The 22,872-nt window shown below is 41.3% G+C and overlaps 1 protein-coding gene across 2 annotated transcripts; it reads left to right on the top strand.

The window, feature by feature from the left end:
• Nucleotides 1–282: 282 nt before the first annotated feature.
• On the top strand, nucleotides 283–19,366 carry GRP (gastrin releasing peptide). 2 transcript variants are annotated; one of them, XM_027869094.1, is made up of 4 exons: nucleotides 283–583; nucleotides 12,586–12,830; nucleotides 17,952–18,016; nucleotides 19,039–19,366. In XM_027869094.1, exons 1-4 carry the CDS (start codon nucleotides 442–444, stop codon nucleotides 19,070–19,072), a joined length of 486 nt encoding a protein of 161 aa, XP_027724895.1. In that variant the 5' UTR covers nucleotides 283–441; the 3' UTR covers nucleotides 19,073–19,366. The 2 variants fall into 2 exon arrangements, with proteins under 2 accessions (XP_027724895.1, XP_027724896.1); XM_027869095.1 differs by lacking the exon at nucleotides 17,952–18,016 and having other exon boundaries at nucleotides 19,039–19,364.
• The last annotated feature ends 3,506 nt before the right edge of the window (nucleotides 19,367–22,872 follow it).

Here is a 22,872-nt window from a genome sequence, read left to right on the forward strand (position 1 = left end):
ATCAAACCCAAACTGGAGGAGAGTGAGATGGGGAGAGATAATGAGAAGAGGATGTGGGGGTGCGGGGTGCGGCGTGGGTAATGAAACGCATACACAGTCTCATCATCGAAAGACTGGGAAGATGGATAGTTTTCCGAGATGATAGCGGTAGCCCCCGCCTACTCTGTCGGGAGACGTCAGTCTACCGAAGTTGGTAGTTTAACAGCACCCCCCTTCTCATCCCCCCCGCAGGATTTCCATATAAATTCGAGTTACTAGCAGAGGCAGCAACTAGCGGCAGAGGCGGTGGTAGCAGCTTCTCGTCCTCTAGTCACCCTCCTCTTCCCCTACCCCCAGCCTCTGGAGGTAACCGAGCACAGGATTCGAACTTGCCACCCGGACTCACCGCAGCGAACAGGAGATTACAGCTCTCTATCCCCGGGACCAGGCAGCGGCGCTACCATGAGGGGCTGCGAGATCTCCCTGGTCCTCTTGGCCCTGGTCCTCTGCGAAGCGCCCTGGGGGACCGCGGCTCCCTTGGCGTCAGTTGGCTTGGAGAACCTGATGGCCAAGATATACCCGAGGGGGAACCACTGGGCTGTAGGTAAGTGTCCCAGAGCTGCACCCGCTCTCTTTTTATCTGCGGGGTCTTCGACACCAGGGGCCGTTGTATTTAACCTGCCTGGTGAGTCCTCTCCCCCTTAACTCCTCGTTTACTGTCGGACCAAGGCTGGGATCCGGACTCAGTCCATGCACTTCTCCAGCTGTACACGTGCTAGCCCCCCCCCCCCCCCCCATTTAGACACTTGCCCCTATTCATCCCAAGCCTCTGTAGCATCCCTACCTGACTGTCCCTCCAAGCCTCTCTGGGACACCAGTCGGTTCCTAGCTGGCCACCCACGTGTCTACTCCAAGGTACCATCCTCCGAGACAACTCACCCGCGCCCGTTCACTACCTGTGCCAGTCACTCAGTGCTGCCAACCTCTGAGCCTCGATCTGCACCTACGCCACGGGAGTGGGTAAACCAAGTAAAGCTCCCTCGGGGTCTTTCCCCGAAATGGCTCTCCGCTTATCGATCCACTTTTAGACTTTTGTATACATGCTCCACTCCCCATCCCGCAATACAACTTTAAGAGCTGGGCTCGGTCTGTCGGGGGCTCGGGATGCCAGCCCCCAGCCCCACTGTCGCCCGAGACTCGGGCTTCGCTCTGGGCTCCTAGAGAGAGGCGGCTCTTTAGCCGTGAGCCAAACCATTGGTAGGAAGCAAGAACGGATAAAAAGGGCTCTGGAGCCAGGGCAGTGGGGTTTGCTATCCGTGGTTCCGTTTCTGAGTTTGGCTCTTTGCTAGTTGCTGTTCCGCGACATTCCCCATTTTCCCTCCTTCTCCCTCCAGTTTACAGAGTTCCTTTCTCAGGAAGATGTGGTTCAGCTTTTCCATGCCAACAAGAACGCGTCCAACGGGAGCTGGGAATGGGGAGGGGGGCGCTGCTTCTCCTTTTAGAGGACTCCTAATTAGCCGTCGCCTTCCTCTCTCCCCTCCTAGCCTTTACCCTCCCTCTTTTCATTTGAGGCTTTCTTTCTCTTTCTCCTTTCCTGCCTCGCAAACAGGTGCGGGGAGCTGGGGTTCTTGTCTCTCTCGGCGTTGGGGTACCCGAGGGAAGAGGGGGGCCTGCGGGATCCTCGAGAGGAGGGCAGCAGGCTTTGGGGGCTTTGTCTGCTAAGTTCGCTCACTTTCCGCCCCAGCCGGAGGACAGGCAACGCCCTTCCCCCAGTGTTACCCTCACTCGGTCTCCTGGGTCCCCTGGAAGGATGCAGTTTCTTCAGATGTAGCATGCCCATTGTGCTCAGCCACCAAGTCTTCTCTGCCTGTAGACCTGACCTCTACAAACTGAGCAGGTAAACGGGAAAGAAGTGGGAGAGCAGACACTTCTGTTCAAATGCCACAGAGCTGACGGCATCTGTGTTTCTTCCTACTTCGAAACAGTTACCGGGAAGATAGGAAATGCTGTTTTACTGGACTGTTCCCGGTGAATTCTAGCTGAACCAAAGAGATCAAATTCCCCAGCTGCAGGTGGTTCAAGAATATCATCCACCTGCCTCCTGGCCAGCCCTATCTCTATGGCTTAATTGGATCATAAGATCTTACATTTAGAACGGCAAGGGACATTAGAGGTGATAGGTCCAGGGATAGTCAGTCAACAAACATTAAGTGACTACTATGTGCCACACACTGTGCTAAGCGCTGGGGATACAAAGAAAGGTAAAAGTCCCTGCTTTCGAGAAACTCACGATCTAATGGGGAAGACAATATTCAGTAACTGTACAAACAAGCTACAAATAAAGTGGAAAATAATAAATTGGAAATAATCAATGGAGGGAAGGCACTAGAATTAAAGGGGATCAAGAAAGGCTTCCTGTACAAGGCAGGGTTTTAGGTGACACTTGAAGGAAGCCAAGAGACAAAGATGAGGAGGAAGAGAATTTCATGCATGGGGGACAGACAGTGAAAGTGCCCAGTCGGGAGACGGAGCGTCCTGTTTGAGGCACAGCAAAAAGAGTTAGGGTGTAAGAGTAAGAGTAAGGGTGGTGTAAGGTATAAGAAGCCTGGAAAGGAGGTGAGAGTTGGGCAGGTTATATATGGCTTTGAACTAGAGTCTAGAGGATTTTATATTTGATCCCTGGAGGTGATAGGGAACTGTTGGAGTTCATGGAGTAGTACCAAGGCATTTTAGGATGATCCCTCTGACAGCTAAGCTGAGGATGGACTGGAGTGGGGAGATACTTGTGGTGGGAAGACCAACCAGCAGGCTATTGTAATAGACCAGGTGTGAGGTGATGAGGAACTGTGCTAGGGTGGTGGCAATGTCAGAGAAGAATGGGGATCTATAAGGGGGAAAGATTGGGGTAGTAGTGAAAGAAAGGAGTTCTTGAGAAAGTTTTGTCAACAGCAGGTAGCCGTGTAAGGCTTTTTGGAGTAGTTTGGAAAATACTTTCATTTGCATTTGTCTGGGTAGATGTTGATCTTTTGCTATAAAATTCCTTCTCCACAACAAGGCTTTAGTAATTTTGGGACCCAGCAGCAAAAACATTTTTGGTAAACCTGTGATTTTATCAGTCCAGAGAACTCCTGGGAAAAACTTAAAAGTTTTTGAGTTGCTTGGGAACATTGAATGGTTAAATGCCATGGCCACAGCAGGTTTGTGTGTCAGAGGTAGGACTGCACCCATGTCTTCCTAAGATTGACCCTTTCTGTCCCATTGCCTCTGGACAATAGTAACGGGTCACATTTGAGTAGCACTTTACAGTTGTGCAAAGCATTTTCCTCACAAGGTCCTTGTGAAGTAGGTAGGCTATGAATTCAGGTTCTGACGCTAAAACCAGTGAGCTTTCTACAACCCAGGTGTGGGGAACCTGCCACCTGGAGACCACATGTGGCCTTGAGGCCACAGGTTCCCCACTCCTAACTACGCTATATAACTAATTCTTGTAGCTGCTACTTCAATGGATTGTAGTGAAGATCAAATGAGGATAATGCATGTAAAGTGCTTTGTAAACCTTAAAGTACTATGTAAATATCAACTGCTGCTATTATAATATGTCTCTATTCTATAGAAAAGAAGCATTATGAGCATGAGTCTCCTTTGGGATGGTGTTTCCAGCCATTCCACTCCATTCAGAAATCAGAGAATGTTTGTTTAGCCTGTAGAAGGAAAAATTGATATGGAGGGAAGGAATAGAAGTTAGAGGTTTCTTCAAATAATTTTGGAATCCTCAGGTAGAGGAAAGCACAATAGTCAACAGGATATGGTGGAAGGAGGCAGCTGGGTAGTGTGATGGCTAGACTGCTGGAGACTTGAATTCAAATCTTGCCTCACACACTGTGTGACTCAGAGCCTCTTAATTTACAGATAAGGAGACTGAGGCCCCAAAAAGTAAAGTGACAGCTCAAGATCACACAACTAGCAAGTAACACACGTGACCTTATCCCAGGTCTTCTAGTTCCAAAAAATGCAATGCAGTTTTCAACAACAATAATAATAATAATTGTGTGACTCTAGACAAACCACTTAACTTCTCAGCCTTAGTTTCTCAGCATGAAAAATAGGAACAATAATCGTAACTACCTCACAGGGTTGTTGTGAGGACCATATGAAATAACATATGTCATTCAGTCAACTATCTTTTATTAAGCACTTACTATGTTCCAGGCACTGTGCTATGTGCTGGGGATACACAGAAAAGCAAAAAAAAAAAAAAAAAAAACAACAAAAAACAAAAAACAACCAAAAAAACAGTCCCTGCTCCCAAGGAGCTCACGGTCTAGTTGGGGACACAACACGAAAACAACTATGTACAAATAAGATATGTACAGGACAGGAGAGAGTGGAGGAGAGCCTTCAGGAGTTAGAAGTGTTAGATTTCAGGAACAGCAAGGCCATTATTACCTATCCCAGAGAATGGATTGAAATACCCCCCAAAAAGAGGGATGCTTATAATGTCTCTTTTCCAAAGAATAGAGACATGCCTTATAATTAACAGGGGTTGGTATTTCCATAGAATTTTAAGGTTTACAATGTACTTTACATACATTTTCTTGGAGTGCTCGGAAGGTAGTAAAGTATTAGAAGACTGGAAAGGTAGGAATGCCCTACATTATAGAAGGCTTTAAAAACCAAACAGTAAAATTTCTGTTTGATCCTGGAGGCAATAGGGAATTTAAGCACTTTTCAAGCCTTAAAGTGTTATATATATAAATGCCTTTTATTATTATTGTTGTTGTTATTGTTACTATTATTATTATAATTGAAAAATGCATTGGACTTGGAATTAGAAAGCCTGGGATGAGTCACTTGTGCTGCTACGTACCAGTTTTGTAACCTTGGGCAGTCACTTCCCCTCTTTGGGTCTCAGTTTCTTCATCTGTAAAATAGGAGGTTCTGACTAGATGAGCCAGCTCTAAAATTCTACACATTAGATTTGTTCTGTGTGGCCCTGAGAGGGCAAAAGTAAGACTAATTGGTAGGAAGTATAAGAGTCAGATTTGTCTCAATATAAGGAAAAGCTTTTTATAACTTAAAGCTGCCAAACAAAATGGAATGGTCTGCCTCCAAGGGTAGTGTGTCCTCTGTCACTAGAGGTGTTAAATAGAAGTCAACTTGATCCCCCAAGGTTGATGTTCTAAGGCAGGGGAGGGGAAACCTCTGGCCTCGAGGCCACATGTGGCCTTTTAGGTCCTTGGGTGTGGCCGTTTGACTGAGTCCAAGTTTTACAGAACAAATCCTTTTATTAAGGGGATGTGTTCAGTGAAGTTTAGATTCAGTCAAAGGGCCACACTAGAGGACCTAGAGGGCCACATGTGGCCTAGAGACCACAGGTTCCCCTCCCTTGTCTAAGGTTTCACATGATTCTATGACCAGTTGCTGAGAATGGAGTTAATTCATAGCTACAGGGAATGTCAACCTTCTAATTAATTTGCTTGTGTCAGACCTACAGTTCAAGGTTTATTTGGGCTTGAAAAGATTCATTCCTAGGGTTTCTCAAGACTTAGATTCCTTCAAATCCGTCCCTAGAGTCTCTAAAATAATACTAAAAAGGCTTTCTTGAGCTTGCCCATGGAGGAACTTTTTAAAATGTAGATCTCAAGGGCATCAGTGAATGCTATTTTAATATTTGGTGCTTTATAAAGGCTTCTCTGTTTTTCCTTTCCTGGTATACATAGACAAAGGAGGTTGAGAGTAAAATAGGACAGGAGAAACACTTTTCTAACCCAACAGTAGGGTTGGAAAAAGCATGGTTTGTGTAGACCAGGCCTATGCTGAATTATCTGAGGACACTCAGATGAGGAAAGAGAATGGTGGTAGGATTTTAAATTTAGGCCACCAGAAACAACAAGCAAATGCCACATCCTCCTTCATAATTTAGTTTTAATTACATAAAACTGTGGCTATATATTGGTGTCCAGGAGGAAGTTGTCAGCACATATTTGCAGATTTGTAAGTGAATTACTCCTTCAATCTGAAAGAAGCGTGATAGAGCAATCTAAACTGTTAATGGAGAACAAGTTTCCAGATTGAAAACTTAATATGGCCTCATTTGGCTTGATATTTATAGAAGTGTTTTCTTCTGAATTGAAAAATGTACATCTGAGCCTGAAATTGGAGAAATACACCAGAGATTCCTTTTGACGTTCCTTGTCGATAGAATCTAACATGGGACAAAGAAGCCTTGGAGTCAGTCCAGAAAGACTTGTTTCCAAAGAACCCAAGGGATTTTGTTTTGGTAGTGTTTTTATCAGTAATATAGACCCTGCAGGCCAGGCTTGAGCCTAGTCCTGGGACTGGATGATGGTCTTTATCAAGTTGTTGATTGCAGGAATGCTCATCCTCTAACAGTTCCTCTATTCCACATAATAAACTAAAAAAAAAAAAGCTATTGAGTGCTTACTGCCTACAAAGAACTAGAAATCCAAAGAGAGGCAAAGATAGCCCCTGCTTTCGAGGACCTTAAGTTCTAATAGAGAGAGACAATACCTGTAGGAGGTTTCAGCTGCTAGTCCAATGGAAAAGGCCCCATGATCCTTGGGGTACAGTGGCAAAGCACATGGTAATGCATCATCTTAATGCTATTTCCACTCACACATATTCCATCTAATACGTATTCATTTCTGATATTGAACTATTGATGATACCTAGGACTTCTATGAATGATTCCTCCCCCACCCCCAGTAGTTGTGACTACAGAAGGGGTAGGATCTGCAGCACCTGAAGAGGTGGTTACCAGATTACATCACACCAAGGGTTGCTTTTGTGGATGATGGTTGTGAGGCAGGGCTGGTGGTCTTGGAAAAGGAAAGTCACTGCTATTCACAGACTCCTGAGATCAGGATTCTGAGCTGCCTCCACCTTAGTTGGAAGGGAAGTGATGGTCAAGATGGTGGCAGTAAGTGGATTAGCTTGACACATGCCACTTCTTGTCTCTTCTACAGGGTGAGTGGCTGCTTGATCTAGCTAAGCTAGATGCCCTATGGGTGGCAGGCAGTTGGTGAATATGGTGGGTCCCATCTCCAGTGGGATTGCATTCCTTGATGATGGCAATGATGGCTGATCCAGAAGCAAAGCCAGTGATCTATGTAGCACTGCTATTCCTGAGGCTCTTGGTCTTACCAACTGTCTTGTCTGATTTCTTTCTGTGATACAAAGTGAAGATGGCAAACTAAAGCTTGGTTGGAAATAAGGTTTCTTTTCTAATGCTGAGTTCTTTATACAGATAAAGTGGAATCATCTAACAAATGGCTTTTGGTGGAGAAACAAAGCAGATGTTATTGATACTAGAGAGACAATTGGATTTCTTGACAGTAATGAAACCCAAAGGCACAAAAATAAGAAACCACAGTGAATTGTATTCAAGAAGGGTTTGTTATATACACTATAATGTAAACAAAGCTAGGAAAAATCGAGAAGGGATACAAGTGTTTGTGCATACCTATCAGGAACTAAGATGATACGAGTTTTCATCTAGAGTGCTTTGTAAACTATCAGACCTATGGATAGAAGAATTTATGAATAAACAGGAGATAGAAAGCATTGTGAGATATAAAATGGATAATTTTATTACATTAAATTAAAAATGCTTTTGTCCAAATAAAACCAATGTAGTCAAGATTAGAAGGAAAGCAGAAAACTGGGCAGGGCAGGAATTTTTATCGACAGTTTCCAAAATAAAGGTTGTGTATCTCAAATATATAGAGAACATTGTCAAGTTTATAAGGATATGAATCATTCTCCAATTGATAATAGTCAAAGAATATGAATAGGCAGTTTTTGGATGAAAAAATCAAAGCTATATATAGACATAAGACAACATGCTCTAAACCATTATTGATAGAGAAATTTAAATTAAAACAACTTTGAGATATCTTACACCTATCAGATTGACTAAAATGATAGAAAGGGGAAATGGCAAATGTTGGAGGGGATATGGAAAAATTGGGACACTAATACACTATTGGTGGTACCTTTACCTGATCCAACCATTTTGGAGAGCAATCTGGAATTATGCCCAAAGAGTTATTAAACTGCCTATGCCCTTTGACCCAGAAATACTACTAATAGGTCTGTTTCCCAAGGTGATCAGGGAAAAAAAAAAGAACGTATATGTTCTAAAATATTTATAGCAGCTCTCTTTGTGGTGGCAAAGAACTGGAAATTGAGAGGATGCCCAACAGTTGGGAGATGGGTGAACAAGTTGTAGTATATAATTGTGATGCAATACTACTGTGCTGTAAGAAATGATGAACTGGTTGATTTTAGGAAAACATGGAAAGATTTGCATGAAATAATGAAGAGTGAAATGAGCAGAACCAAGAGAATGTTGTATATAGTAGCAGCAATATTGTTCAAAGAATAGTTGTGAATGACTAAGCTAGTATTATGAAGTTATTAAGCTAAGCTAAGTATTATGAACATTCAGACCAACTACAAAGGACCTGTGAAGGAAGATGCTATACATCTCCGAAGAAAGAACTGATAAACAGAAGTATGCATAGTATGGTTTTACATATCTGTCTATCTATCTATCTATCTATCTATCTATCTATCTATCTATCTATACTATCTATCATGTCAAATGGTGGGGAGGGAAGGAGGGAGGGAAACAGTTCAGAACTTAAAATGTAACAAAAATAAACAAATAAAAATAATTTTAAAAAGGGTGTTTTGTAAATCTTAAGGCACTATATAAATATGAGCTGTTATTTACTTTTAGACTGGATTTGCAGATTTGTAAGTGAATTACTGCTTCAAACTGGAAAAAAAAAACACAATAGAGCAATCGAAACTGTTATTTTCCTGTTACATTTCTTTCGTTGTTATAGAGAACTGACCAGCAAGGAGGCTTCCTTTAGTAATGCAGATTTACAACTTTTCTGCAATTTATTGTCCTAGAGATTTGCTTGGGGCATCGAGAAGAAGAAAAGTAAGTTGCCCAGGGTCAGAGAACCTGACCATGTCAGAAGCAAGTCATGAACCCAGGCCTTCCAGCTCTGGTGCTTACTCTTCATCCCCTATGTGACACCACTACCTATATTTGTTGCTGATAGCAATTGTTATTATCATTATTAAAACTGCCTAATCAGCACCAGCCCTGGATTCAGGAGGACCTGAGTTCAAATCTGGCCTCAGACACCTAACACTTATTAGCTGTGTGACCCTGGGCAAGTCACTTAACCCCATTGCCTAGCCCCTCCCCTCAAAAAACTCATCTAATCTATTATACTTCTGGAAATGATCCAAGTTTTCCCTAATTTATTTCAGGATCCTTTAGCTTTCACTGTTACGAGGTCTTTCTTGTCAACACTACACTTATGTTGACCAAGCTTGTTCTTGAAGAAGAAATGACAAAATAAACCTCCCTTCTTTCTGATGTCAGGCAGGTAAAGATTCAATTAAAGATTTTGGCCCGTTACCTGCATCCTACCTAAGATAGCATTGGATTCCAGAAAGTAAAAATAATCAAAAAATTTATTGGAACTCACCTTCCCTACCCCGCCCCAACCCAGAGCTGGAAGCTCTACTATAGCTTTGGTGGTCCCATCTCCTCAGCTCTGCATATAGTAGCATTTAGCTGCTCTGCCTTCTGAAAAGTCATGTGGATTAGTCCTCATTATGGATGTCTTAACAATATCAAAAGGAAGGCACCTTAAGAGCTTTCCTAGTCCAGAACTTTGATTTTATGGATGAGGAAACTTGAAGCTTCATAAGGTGGAGCCCAAGTTCATCCAGCTCCTCACACATTAGCTAGGCCCATTGCCTAGAATTCTGACTCAGGCCAATGTTCTTTTCCTTAAAACATGTTGTTGATACAAATTACAGAAAGAGCTTTGGATTTAGAGTTGGTGTGTCCAAGTTTGCATCCTGGTTCTTTGTTGTTGTCGTTCAGTCCTGTCCGACTCTTCATGACCCCATTTGGGGTTTTCTTGGCAAAAAAATTGAAGTAGTTTTCTATTTCCTTCTCCAGCTCATTTTACAGATGAGGAAGCTGAGGCAAATAGGGTTAAGTGACTGGCCCAGGGTCATACAGCTAGTAAGTGTCTGAGGCTAGATTTGAACTCAGGAAGAGGAGTCTTCCTAACTCCGGGCCTGACACTCTATCCATTGTGCCACGTGGCTGTCCTGAATCTTGGTTTTGCCATTTACTATCTATGTGACCCTGAATAAATCAATTCCCTTCTGGACCTCAGTTTTCTCATCTGTAAATTAAGGGACTAGAAGACTTCTAATATCCCTTTCGGGCCTAGAGTTGTGATCCTACAAACATTTCTAGGCACTAGATTTAACTTACAGTTTGTTTAGTTATGCTAGAAATCTGTATGTCAGAAACTACTTAGTGAAGGACTAAACTTTGGCTTAATGGTCCTTGATATTCCACAGACTCAATCATCATTTGACAAATTGTGTCTAATACATAGATGCAGTGGGCAGATGTCATCTTCCCATAGTATTGCAGAAAGTTGGTAACAGTCATTATCCTTTCCCAGACACTGCAATTTCTGCCATTTCTTCTTTAGGAACTTACTGGCATTTTATTTGATGATCATGTGGAAGTAATGGAAATTTCCCTGTAAAAGAAGTCACTGCTCTTTAGCCAGGAGTGGGTGAATCAGTAGGATAGAAGCCTTTTTCTACTTGCAGTGGAGAAAGGCTTAGCAAACACTCACTCCTGGTAGTGTTGTCTCCTTAAGTGAGGCTTACCCTGAAGCAATTCAAAGCTGAAATCACAAAGGGCTCTTCACTCTTGGGTCCTCAATCAAAAGCGTATTACATTTCTAAATATTACCAGCCTGGCTGTGCAGCAGAGCCCATTCCTGTCTATCAAGAGCTTCAGCAAGTCCATTTAAGAAAGGAAATGACTTAATGCAAACACATGTAGCAGCTCAATCTATCAACAGTCTGAACCTTGAAAATGAGACTGAACATGGTATGATTATATTGACCCAGGCTTGTTCTTGGAGAAGAAATGACAAAATGCACTCTCTTCCTTTTCGCAGAGGTGGGGATTGGGGTGGTGGTGACTATAGGTTTAGACCATCGCATATACTGTTTGGCTCAGGTGATGTGTTGAGTTTTATGATGTTTAGTTTTTATGAATTGCTTTTTTCATTTTTTTCAAGCATTTATTAGGCACTGTGCTAAACTCTACAAAAATTCTCTCATTTGATCCTTGTGCTATCCCTGGGAGGTAGGTACCATTTTACCCCATGTATCATTTATCAGTATTTTACAGTTGTTGAGGCTGAGGCAGACAGGGGTTAAGAGACTTGCCCAAGATCACACAGCTACTAGGTGTCTGAGGCTGGGTTTGAATTCGGGTCTTCCTAAATCTAGGCACAGTGCTCTATCCAACTGTCACCTAGCTGACTCTTTCTTTTTTATTTTTTTTTTTACAAGGGAATGGCTTGATGGGTAAGGGAGGAGGCATGGATTTATATCAAAATGAAGGTATTAGAGGAACAAAAGATACCAATAAGAATGCTAAAAATTGAACAACCTGAACCTTGAATTCAATAACCCAGTTTGAGACTGTTTTGATCTGCAACAAATCTCACTCCTCATGCCTGGTAAATTTCCATCCATTCAGTGGATTTACCCATTTCATGGAAACCTATCTCTCAATTAGATATATACCCTTGAGTTGAAACTGGGCCTTAAATAGATTGCATCAGGAGTAATCACTGCTGCTTTGTGGGAGGAAAGCTTTGGCCAAAGTTTTTTTGGGGGGGGTTTTCCCTCTCATTATTACTTTCTTTAAAATTGTCATTTCTGGGTGAAATTTTCCAAATTCAAGCTCAGCTAAAGTTTCAGCATAGTTTAAATGAAAAAAATTCCTTTGACAATTTGGAAACACTGTAGAAAATAGAAACACAACTTTTCTTTCTCATCTCAAAGAAAAGCTTTGAGACTTAATATCAGCAGTAATTCAGAAAAACAACTAGGGAAAACATTCAGACAATGGTATTCTCAGTTGGGAATAGAACTTATTATAGCATCAGAGGACACTATAGTCAGAAGGGATCTTGGGGATTGTGCAATCTAAATACTTCATTTTTACCAACAAGGAAACTGAGGCTTAGAGAGAAAGAATGACTTGCCCAAAGTCTCACAGATAAATACATGAAGGACCTCAGAGGCAGTGTAGTCTAATGGAAAGAAGATTGGGTTTGGAGGTAGAGGACCTGGTTCTACCATCTATGTGACCATGGACAAATCATTTAAACAGGCTTCAGTTTCCTCATTTGTAAGATGAGAGAGTTACATATGATTAACTCTGAGGTCTCCTTCAGCTTTAAAGCTATGATCAAGTTTTAAGACCATGATCAGAACCCAGGTGTCTTAACATTCAGTCTGATATTTTTCCCATAATGCCTCCCATATTTTGGCAGGGAGCCTTGGGAGGGATCAGTCAATAAAGATGCAGCTCAGCATATTTAAACATTGGTTTTATTTTCCAGTTGACAGAGAATGACCCCAAATAATCCAGTTTATTTTCTTTCTCATCTCCCCATTACCCTTTGGCTAAGTAGGTGGTTTTCTAATGTTTTTCCCTCCTAGGGCACTTAATGGGAAAAAAGAGCACTGGAGATTTCCCATATGCTTATGAAGGAGGAGACAAGATACCTGTGGTACCTGACAGTTCCGAGCGGCTAAGTGAATACCTGCAATGGGAAGAAGCAGAGAAGAATTTACTGCCCCTGTTAGAAGGGAAAGGTAGTAGAAGCAGTCAGCTACTTCGGCATGGTCTCCTGGGCTACCGTCAGCCTACCGGGGAGTTAGACAGTGATGACCACACTAAAGATGTAAGTAGAAAATGTGAAAGTGAAGACATGGAGTAGGCTTGTGTGTAATTGGTAGGGAGGGGGAGATTGGGCAAGAGGGGGATTGAGACTTTTTTTTCCATTTGGTGCTATATAGTTGTCATAAGATTGAAGAATTACTGCTGATTCACAGGATTTGGGGTACCATGCCCATTCCCCATGCTGCACTGCACTGCACTGCACTGAGTTCAGTCCTGGGGAAAGTTAGGTTCCCTTTTCTCGCTCTTCAGCTCCTTATACCCCTCCCTCAACCGGAGCACCATGGGGATAAATTTGCTTAAGGTTTCTCCAGAAAGGGGAGTAAAAAGGTATTCAATATGAATTAATTATGGAACAGTTATTCTCATACAGTAGTTATTCCTATACACAAAATAAATGCTAAACATAAGACTGACTGAATGCACTAACAGAATAATTTAAATCAGTTATTTAACTCATAAATACTCATAATCTGGGAGCTTAATGCTTAAACCTCATCAAATACATAAAGCAGTTAGAACTGCTAAGAAGATAGTTGATATTTCACCTTGGCCCTGCACTGTTTAAACATCTCCTGGTACATGTCTTTTGGTTAAATAACCAGGCTTGGGCTAGTCTTCTAGGGGTCGCTCTTTCTAAGAACACTGGAATAAGTTCCTTTCAGCTCTGAACCAATGGGATCCAGAACCTCTGGACTTAACAAACTCAAGTCTTCCAAGCCTAGATAGGTTTGGGATAAATACTCATTTCCTAAAGTCGAGAAAGAACAAACGAAGTGAAAAAAAAAGCTAGCCCAGGGGCCCAAGCTCTATTAGTTGAATCTCCATGCATCAGATGCCATGGTTGCCATGATCTTGGGCCTTAGTTTCCTCATCTGTAAAATGAGTGGGTTGGATTAGATCACAGCTTTAATTTTGTGATCTGAGGGATTCACCAAAAATAATATTTTTTTAGAATGCCTCCACCAGTTTAGGAATAAGTGAATTAACACAAATGAGATTTTTCCACTGTCTTCTGGAATAATCTGCAATGTTTTGATGTAATCGTAGTCTCTAATGAGGACAAAAAAACATTAAGCTCATAACAGAAACCTCAATCCAGACATTATCTTCTATTTTTCTGATTGTGGATGGCTGTGAACTAACAATGGACATAGCCATTCCTGTGGATTTATCCATTAAAGTGAAAAAGAGACTTCTAAAGGATTTAGAACTAACCACCAGGTATCTTTATAAAGTAATAAGACTCATAAGCTTATCAGTCCATCCACTTTCAAGTGATTATCGCCTCCTACATGTGTCACCCTTAAGAGGTTATACTCTGATTCGATTCAAATGTTCAAATTCAACAAATATCGCTATGTGCTAAGCACTAGGAAGACAAAGACGAGCATGAAACAGGGCCTGACCTCAAGGAGCTTCTATTCTACCAGTCATCATTTCTGGGCTGCTGCTAATGCTCAAAGTACTGTGGGAATGCCTGCTCTTGGAATTCCCTTGAGAATCTAGTAGGGAAAATAAGAAATATACACAGAGAAGCATGTTACAAATTAGACTAGAGGAGCACATTGGAAGCAAGAAAAGTACTGACGTTGTAATTGCAAATTGTTTTTGTTTATTCAGACAAAAAACCAATATTCCCCAGCTTGATCACAGACCTTATTCACCAGACTTAGATCTAAATAGTTTTTTGACCATTCCCTGAAGTCAAAACTGTCCTCAAAGGGCAAACATATGCCGGCACCAAAACTATTCTGGAGAATATGTTACTGGTTCTAAAGCCAGTTCTAAAAGAGAAATCCCAGAGTGTTTTCAGTAATGGCAGCAGTAGCAGATTAGTCATGTGACCTCCTCAGGTGATGACTTTGAAGGAAACCACACTCATTTGGACATCGAATTTTCATGAAGCACTTTCAAGGACTAGTCTATGGGACTTACAGGCAAACCTCACCATTTCTATTTTCTACTAGAGCAAGAAGAAGAAAGAATTTAAAAAAATTCGGGAAGCTCATTCCCTTTATTCTACCATATGTCAAATACTTGTCTCTGGTCATTTAAGTACCATATCTTTTAAATTTTTTCTTATTTTATTTTATATTTTAACCATATTTTATATATTTGATTATATTTTAACTCTTAACCAAGGTAGTTTGACATTTCCTTTGTGTTAATCATTTTCTGCCTATTTTGACAACACACTTGTCAAAAACTGGCTACATTTAAAGTTTCCCTATTCACATAGGGAGCATACCCTGAACATAGTGCTCTTAGGAGCCCACAGACCTTCCAGTAAGAGTCAACGGTGCCACGGTGAACAGAGTTGGGGTCAAGAAGACCCAGGATCAAATCTTGTCCCTGAAACTTATTATTTGTGTGATCCTGGGCAAGTCACTGCTCCAGGCAATTACGTATTCTAAAAGGTCATTATAGACCAGTTGTTCTTCTCACTGGTTGGGAGAATGTCCATTATAATAGTTCTTTACAACAACAGAATCATATATCTGGTCACTCCCTCAAAACTGTCTCTTGGTGATCCCCGATGATGGTACAAAGAGGCTACAAAGTCACTGAGCTTTTCTAACGTTAGGTATAGTTTTCAGATAGATCTACACAGACATATGCAAGAAATGAAGGACTTAAAATTACAAATTATCCTTTTTTTTTTTTAATCAAAGGAAAATGTTCTCTTTTCCATCGCAGGCATAAAGCAACATGCCCTGGTATGGCTGTCCCTGAGCTGCAGTTCATAATTTGGAGCCTCTCTCCTTGCTTTTGATTATATACGTATTTCCTCAGCTCCAGGAGGAAGAGTTGCAAACATTGTGCCCCCAGACTATAAAACAATGGATGTGTCATTGAGAACAGGGCTCAGGGGCCTTAACAGGTCTCTGCCAAGTCAATATCTCAGTAATCTTTACCTTCTTGCGGGCTGCCTCTCTGCTAGTCACAGTTTGATCAGTTTAAAGCTGGAAGGAATCTCAGAGGCCATTTGCCCCAATCCTTTCATTTTACAGATGAAGAAACTGAGGCCCAAGAGGGTGAAGTGATTTGCCCTGGGTTACAAAGATATGAAGTGGCAGAGCTGGGATTTGAACCTGAGTGCTCAGACTTAAATTATACACTCCATCCAGGATTTTTGGAACTGCTTTCCAGCAGTCTCAGCAATGTGGAGCTGAGTCCAACTTTATTCTAGGGCTTCATTTGTAATCTGAGATAATCTGAACTTCCCTCTGGGTCTAAATGGGTCCTCAGAGGAATACCTTGAGTTTTTGTCTCTGGAGGCCATGAGTAGAAGAGGCTGGGCAGCACTCTTTGAGAAAGGAGGGAAAGGAAGAGAATTGAGCTTTGTAGATTTGCATTTGCTGTACGTCCCTGTAGATTGATTCACTGTGTGACTTCTATTTATTTCTGTTTGAGGAGTTTGAAACCAGAAAAGTTCTAATGACTAGAAAACTCACAAGCATCCAAGAATCATTCACATGCATTTTGAGTGGCCTGGTCATCCTCTTGTAAAAAGCAGAATCAATTCTCCCAATTGAGAGCATACTCACTTTTTTTTATTCTTCACAGAAATCTAATTTAAAAAATTTTTTGTAATACTGTATTTCCCCATCCCAGTACATGTAAAGACAATTTTTAACATTCGTTTTTTAAAATTTTGAGTTCCAAATTTCCTCTCTTCCTTACTTCCTCTCCCCAGAGCGTACTCACTTTTAATAATCATGCACCTATGAGAACCTGTGGATTCCTCCCATTCAGGGTCAGAGATTGAAAGCCAGAAGAAACCTTGGAGATTATCTCATTGAACCTACTCATTCTCTGCATGAGAGAGTCCGGAGGAAGGATTTGAGAGATTCAAGGTCACTCAGGTAGAAAGTAGCCAAGTTGGGATTTAAACTCAGATCCTCTGAGGTCAAAGCCAGCCCTCTTTTTTTCATAGCATCTCACACTCAGTAAGAACTTTTTTTTCCAAAAAGAGATCTGGCTCAGAGACCTTTGGCTTTGACAACCCTCTCTATGTGGTGTCCATGAACCATAGTATGGTTCTCTTTTTCTTCTTTATTTAATCCACCTAGGCCAGACATGGAATCAACAGCAGGACATTCATTTTGAGACAGTGATGGATTTCTATTGATCTATCCATTCCCCCTCAAATTGTCCCTCTTCATAACCAATGGCACACATTTGCGAGATGGATGATACTGATATTTGCAATATGGCTGGCAGAGGTTAGTAGTACAAGTTGTGATGGAAGAGAGGGGAAGTTAATTGGTCAATATGGGAATTGAACTCAGGACTTTGTCACCTTAGGCAAAACAGTGAAACAATGGACTATATAATAACATCACCTGGGATATCCATTCTTTCTTTATTTGCTAGTAAGATAGTAATTGGAAGTCAGGAAACCTGAATTGCTTGAGTATCTTAGGAAGATTAATGAGAGCATGGCTGGCAGGTGTTTTTTCATCTAAATGGATGAAGTATTCTTTTGGAACAAGGTAGTATTTTCCCATCATAACTAGCCATCCTTTCTTCAATATAGTTAGTCTTAGCCAGCTACAACCAAAACATAAAAACCTGAGTGAATACATGTTCCCAATTGTCTTAGCCCCCTCACAGCTGGAAATATGGTACTGTGCAAAGAGTGTTGGCCCTGGATCAGGCATCCCAGGTTCTAAGTACGGCTCTGTCTCAACGTGATCTTGAATCAGTCATTTTAACTTTATTGGCCTCAGTTTTCTCATATATAAATTGGAGTTGGACTAGACAAGGCAGGTAGATGGTGCAGCGGATAGAGCCACGGACTTGGAGTCAGAAAGATTTGAGTTTGAATCCTGCCTCAGACATTTACTAACTGTGACCTAAGGCAAGCCACTTAATATCCCTTAACTTCACTTTTCTCATTTGTAAAATGGAGATAATAATAGCACTCACAGAGTTGTTGTGAGTTTTAAATTAGATTACCCAAGTGAAGCTCTTTGTCAGTCTTCAAGTATCCTATAAATAATAGCTGCTTATCATTATTGTTATCATCATCAACGTTAATGGAGGATCTCCAAGAACCATAGAGTTATTATTGGAAGAGAATCTACAAATGATTTGTTCTAACCCCCTCATTTTGCAGATAAGGAAACCGAGGCCCATGGAGGTCATGGCTTCTCTTAAGAGCACACAAGGAGTAAGTTGCAGGCAAGTTTAGATCCTGGGTCCTTTGATTTCAGAGCCAGTGGTCTGTCTACTACACTGTATAACTTTGTTCCTTAGTGAAACTAAATTAGAGGGAGACAGATAGCTTCTAGTATACGGTTTCCCTTGTAGTCTCCCTATCCTTTTGGCTAGGTAGTATGGTGTGGTGAAAATGACACTAGATCTGAAGTCAGAAGACCTGAGTTCAAATTCTAGCTCTGCTAGGTGCTGAAAGCTCACATACTCTACTTGTGTGACTTTGGGTGAGTTATTTATCCACTGTGGGCCTGGGATTCCTCATATGTAAAATAGAAATGGGGGACTTGAAGCAGATGACCTCTGGGGTCTCTTTGATTAGAGGCCATCCAGTTGAACCCTCTCATTTTACATACAAGGAATCTGAGGCTTTGGGAGATGAACCACTTGCCCAAGGTCACAAAGGTAGAAAGTAGAAGAGCCAGGATTTGAAGAGCCAGGCCTCAAGTCCAGAGTTCTTTCCATTGTATCACAACACCTTTTACCTATGATTCTATCAAGAAAAAAGATTGTGTCATTTAGTTGAGGTGACAGATACCTGGTGGAAGATACTGAGGACCACTTTGTTCTATTTATGAGTAGTTAGAAGTCCTCATTTGTAGCTGTGGAGAAGCCAGGGTTTAGGCCCCATCTGCCTTAGGTTTTTTTTTTTTTAATACTTTCTGTCAACCATGGAGATTGTATGTATGTATATGGTTTGTTTTGTGGGAGGCAATGGGATTGAGTGACTTGCCCAGGACCACACAGCTAATAAGTGTCTGAGGTGACATTTGAACTCAGGTCTTCCTGACTCTAGAGCCAGTGCTGTATCTACTTCACCGCCACTCAGCTGCCCGAGATGGTATTTAGAACAAATGGACTGGGAAGTCACAGTGTTTCTTGTTAGTGGATTCCCAAAATTTGACTTTGTGATTGACAATAATGTTCATTAAACGCTGTTTTCTTCCTGTCTTCCTTTTCTTTTCTTCTTTTCTTTTCTCTCCTTCAAGATGCTGGAATCCTTACTTCAGGTTCTTGACATGAAGGAAAGCATCCTGAGCTGAACTGGAGATGGCCTCTTTCAAAGAAACAATATCCTTAAGCAACTGTGGTCTACCTACACTGATTATTTCAGATGACAATGTTGTTTGCTTTGTGTAAAAAAGATTGCTTTTGAGCACATCATGTCGCTGTTCTTGTATCATTCCACCTTGACTAAATCCAAGTTTTTTGAGCAGTATTTTGTTTGAACTGCTTTGCTGCCAATAATTGTTGAGGAAGGATCTTCAGATCTTTATATTTTCCCAACCCATTCAGTCTATTTGTCTTTTAGTTTTGAGATTCCTGATATGTCAACATTCACAATAAAAATTAAACTTCTTTTGAAAAGGCAAGTTAATGCTATTGCTTTAGTACAGAAATGGAGAAGGCTCATGCAACAGAGATTACATTTGTCAAATTGTTTGATGATTGGTTATTAGTTTGGTCAATTTCATGGTAATCCTCAATATTTTCTACTTATACAATCTGGAGAAAGGCCACTCACATAGCAGTTAAAAGATCAAACGGTTTGTCCTGTGGTTACTTCTTCAGCCTCATTTCCTCTTCTGCTTAAGACCATCCCAATCTGTTTAATGGGAACACACTGAAGTTCGATAGGCTGACTATTATTAACTCACAATTTACCTCCAGTGCTATATGTGATAGATGTCATTAAGTATCTGAAGAAAAGAGATGGAGAAGGGATCAGACTTGTTCTCTTGGGCCCCAGACAATAAAATCTTAAGTAATGGGTATAACTTGAAAAGGGGTGAACTTTATCTTCACATCAGGAAAAATTTCCTAATGCTTAGAAGAGTGGAAAGGAATGCCCACTTGTTGAACGTGTTGTAATAGGAATTTCTTTTCAGGGAGAGGTTGCAACTGGGAAACTCTAGTATGGGCAAACTCGCTAAGGAGTGACTGCTTTGGGGGAAGTCATCAGAGGTGGAGGATAGGCCAACCAAGTGCCACACACATCAGCCAGCAATACAACTGAATAATATGCCTGGACAGGATTGCTCCCTCTTTGTTGTATGTGGGGGGGAAGGGCCTGCCTATGCTCTGCTGCAATTTTTAGGGAGGGTATCTTTTGCAAGAGCCTAGTTTAATGTTGACCTTCATCATTTGTTATAGGTTACCCAGGCTACAGTCAGGTAGGAGCTCAGATCTTCTACCTTCCTTATGGGATCTGAAATCTTCTCTTTTGGAGGACGGGAAAACAAGACCTCCTCTGTCATAATGTATTTTGCTCCATGATCTGACTATTACATTGTTTGTCATGGACTCACCTCATTGGTAATAATTCCTCTGATTGCTAGTAGCCCTGGCCAGATTTCTAAGGCTGATCCAAGTTTGTCTTGATAATCTCCTGCCTTCCCTTTTTTGGGATTCCCTCTTCTTTCTTGTCTGTCAACAAACATTTTATTGAGTACTTACAATGTGCCAGGCACTATGCTGAGAGCTGAGATACTCTTGTGTCTCATTTTTGTAGAACTTCAAATTTATCTAGCTGTCAACTCATTCCCTTGGACAGCAAGGAGATCAATTCAGTCAATACTTAAAGAAATTCATGGAGATTAGTCTCCATGACTGCCATGAAGGTCAAATATTGAATGAAGCTGAAGCTTAAATACTTTGGCCACATAATGAGTAGACAGGACTCATTAGAAAAGACCTTGATGTTGGAAAAGATTGAAGGCAGAAGGAAAGGGAGATGTCAGAGCATGAGATGGATAGATAGTGTCATGGAAACAATGAACATGAGCTTGGACAGACTTTGGGAGATAGTGGAGGATAGGAGGGCCATGTGTGCTATAGTCCATGGGGTCATGATTGAATGGCTGAACAACAACTCCTCTCCAGTAATTTATTAGCTAACAACTTAAATTGTTAGGCCTTTCCAGGGTATATGCATACCAGGAGAATTTGAAGATTGAGAAGCCAAAGACATACATCATTAATGGTGGAATTTCAGGCACCATGACAAGTAGGAGAAATATTAGGGGTCATGGAACACCGTATCATCATCTATCATACCTCATACTCTGACTACATCTAAGGTTATCCCTTAATCTTATGTTTTAGAAGCTATCACTCATTTTAAATTTGTTGTTCAGTCATGTCCAACTCTTCATGAGTCCATTTGATGTTTTCTTGTCAAAGATCCTGGAGAGTTCTGCCATTTCTTTCTCTATCATTTTTAATAGCTGCACCCCAAAATATGAGTTGTTTGTGCAAACCTAGTGACCAGCAGTTATTTAGTTAGTTCGAGTGACAACTTGAGGTCTCTTTCTATGGAAGAGAAGTTTATAATCCCCCTACCCAAAGAAGTCATCCCAGAACCTCACTTGCAAGTGGAACCAGAGTTGCACTTGCTTTGTTCTGGGACCTAGGTTGCCTCTTTGCATTACCTCATATTGACTGCAGAGAACCATCTAGGGTTGCATAATAACCTAGCCCCAAATTCTGTGAAAAGCCAAGCCCATTGGGCAGATTCATGATAGCTGTGGGTCACAGGAGGATATGCAGTGAGAAAAGAAGGGTGTATTAAAAAGAAAGGGTGATGCAGGTTAGAAATCCTGTTAGTGGAGCAAGGTAATAAAGAAGAAAAACACTATAGGGAGGCAATAAGCATTTTTCAAATATCTTTTCTGAGCAAAGCCTTGTATTGTGTAGGACAGGGCTGGCGACTGTGGGTAATTCAGCCTGTGGTTATGATCAGAGGTGCCGCAGTAGACACTTCAGATGGCCCATTACAATTTTCTAGCCCCACAAAGCCCACCTTGGAGTTTCCTCTGGGGGTAGTTGATCATTAGAAAACACTTTAACCCAGCCCAGACACACGTAGTATAATTACAAGTGAAATGTAGGAAATATGCTATTGCTTTTATTAACCATAGATGGCCTTAATCAGGAACCAGGAGTGCTTTGTGGAATAACTCTTCAAGGATAACAATAAAACCACTCATTCTGAAGGCACTTTTACATTAACTAATTACACCGGATGAGAGGAGTAACCATGTTTACCAAATGCAATGGATGCCTGGGGCTGTATGTGTTCCTTTAGCTCCTAATTCCTTTCTGTCTTTTCTCAAGTTAGCCCTAAACAAAAGCCTAGAAATAGAACACCCCCTTAATTTTTCTTATTCCCACACAACCTTGGTAATTTATTTTTTAAAAAAGAAACAGTTCCCTGCAGATGGCCACTCAACTTAGAGTCAAGTAAATCAATAAACAAACATTTATTAGGCACTGAGATACAAAAAATAAACAGTCCTTACCCTCAGGAAGCTTACATTCTTTTGAGGGAAACAACATGTACACATATAAATAAATACAAAATATGGGTGGGGGATCCCTATCAGTCCTCCTTAAATATGTTAAGTGAACACAAAGTGAATTCTTTTAGAAGTATGAAGTAGGCCTTAGTACCTGGGGGTGGGGAAGAGGGAAAGAAGAAGGGGCTGGTGGAAGGAAAGGTCTCCTGTATGAAGAGATCTTGGATCTAACACTTCAAAGTTATGTGACCTTGGGTAAGTTGCTTAATGTCTCCATTAGTCTCTTTGTCCATAAAATAAGGAGCCCAAACCACATATCTCTAAGATCCTTTATAGTGTTTGTTACGTGCTCTGATCCTGTGGATTCTGAGGTAAGGTATTTGGCAGACAGGATCAAATCATGATGCTGGCTTTGTGGGGCTAAGAGAATTCCTTCAATGGCATACATGGAAACACCGCATTATAATGGTTTCTGTAAAGCATCTTGCAAACCTACTAGAAAGCCTGCTGGTCTCCGAGGAAAGA

The sequence above is a fragment of the Vombatus ursinus genome, unplaced genomic scaffold (genome assembly GCF_900497805.2).
Source record: "Vombatus ursinus unplaced genomic scaffold, bare-nosed wombat genome assembly UNPS02014791.1, whole genome shotgun sequence".
In the NCBI taxonomy this organism is placed as follows: Eukaryota; Metazoa; Chordata; class Mammalia; order Diprotodontia; family Vombatidae; genus Vombatus; species Vombatus ursinus.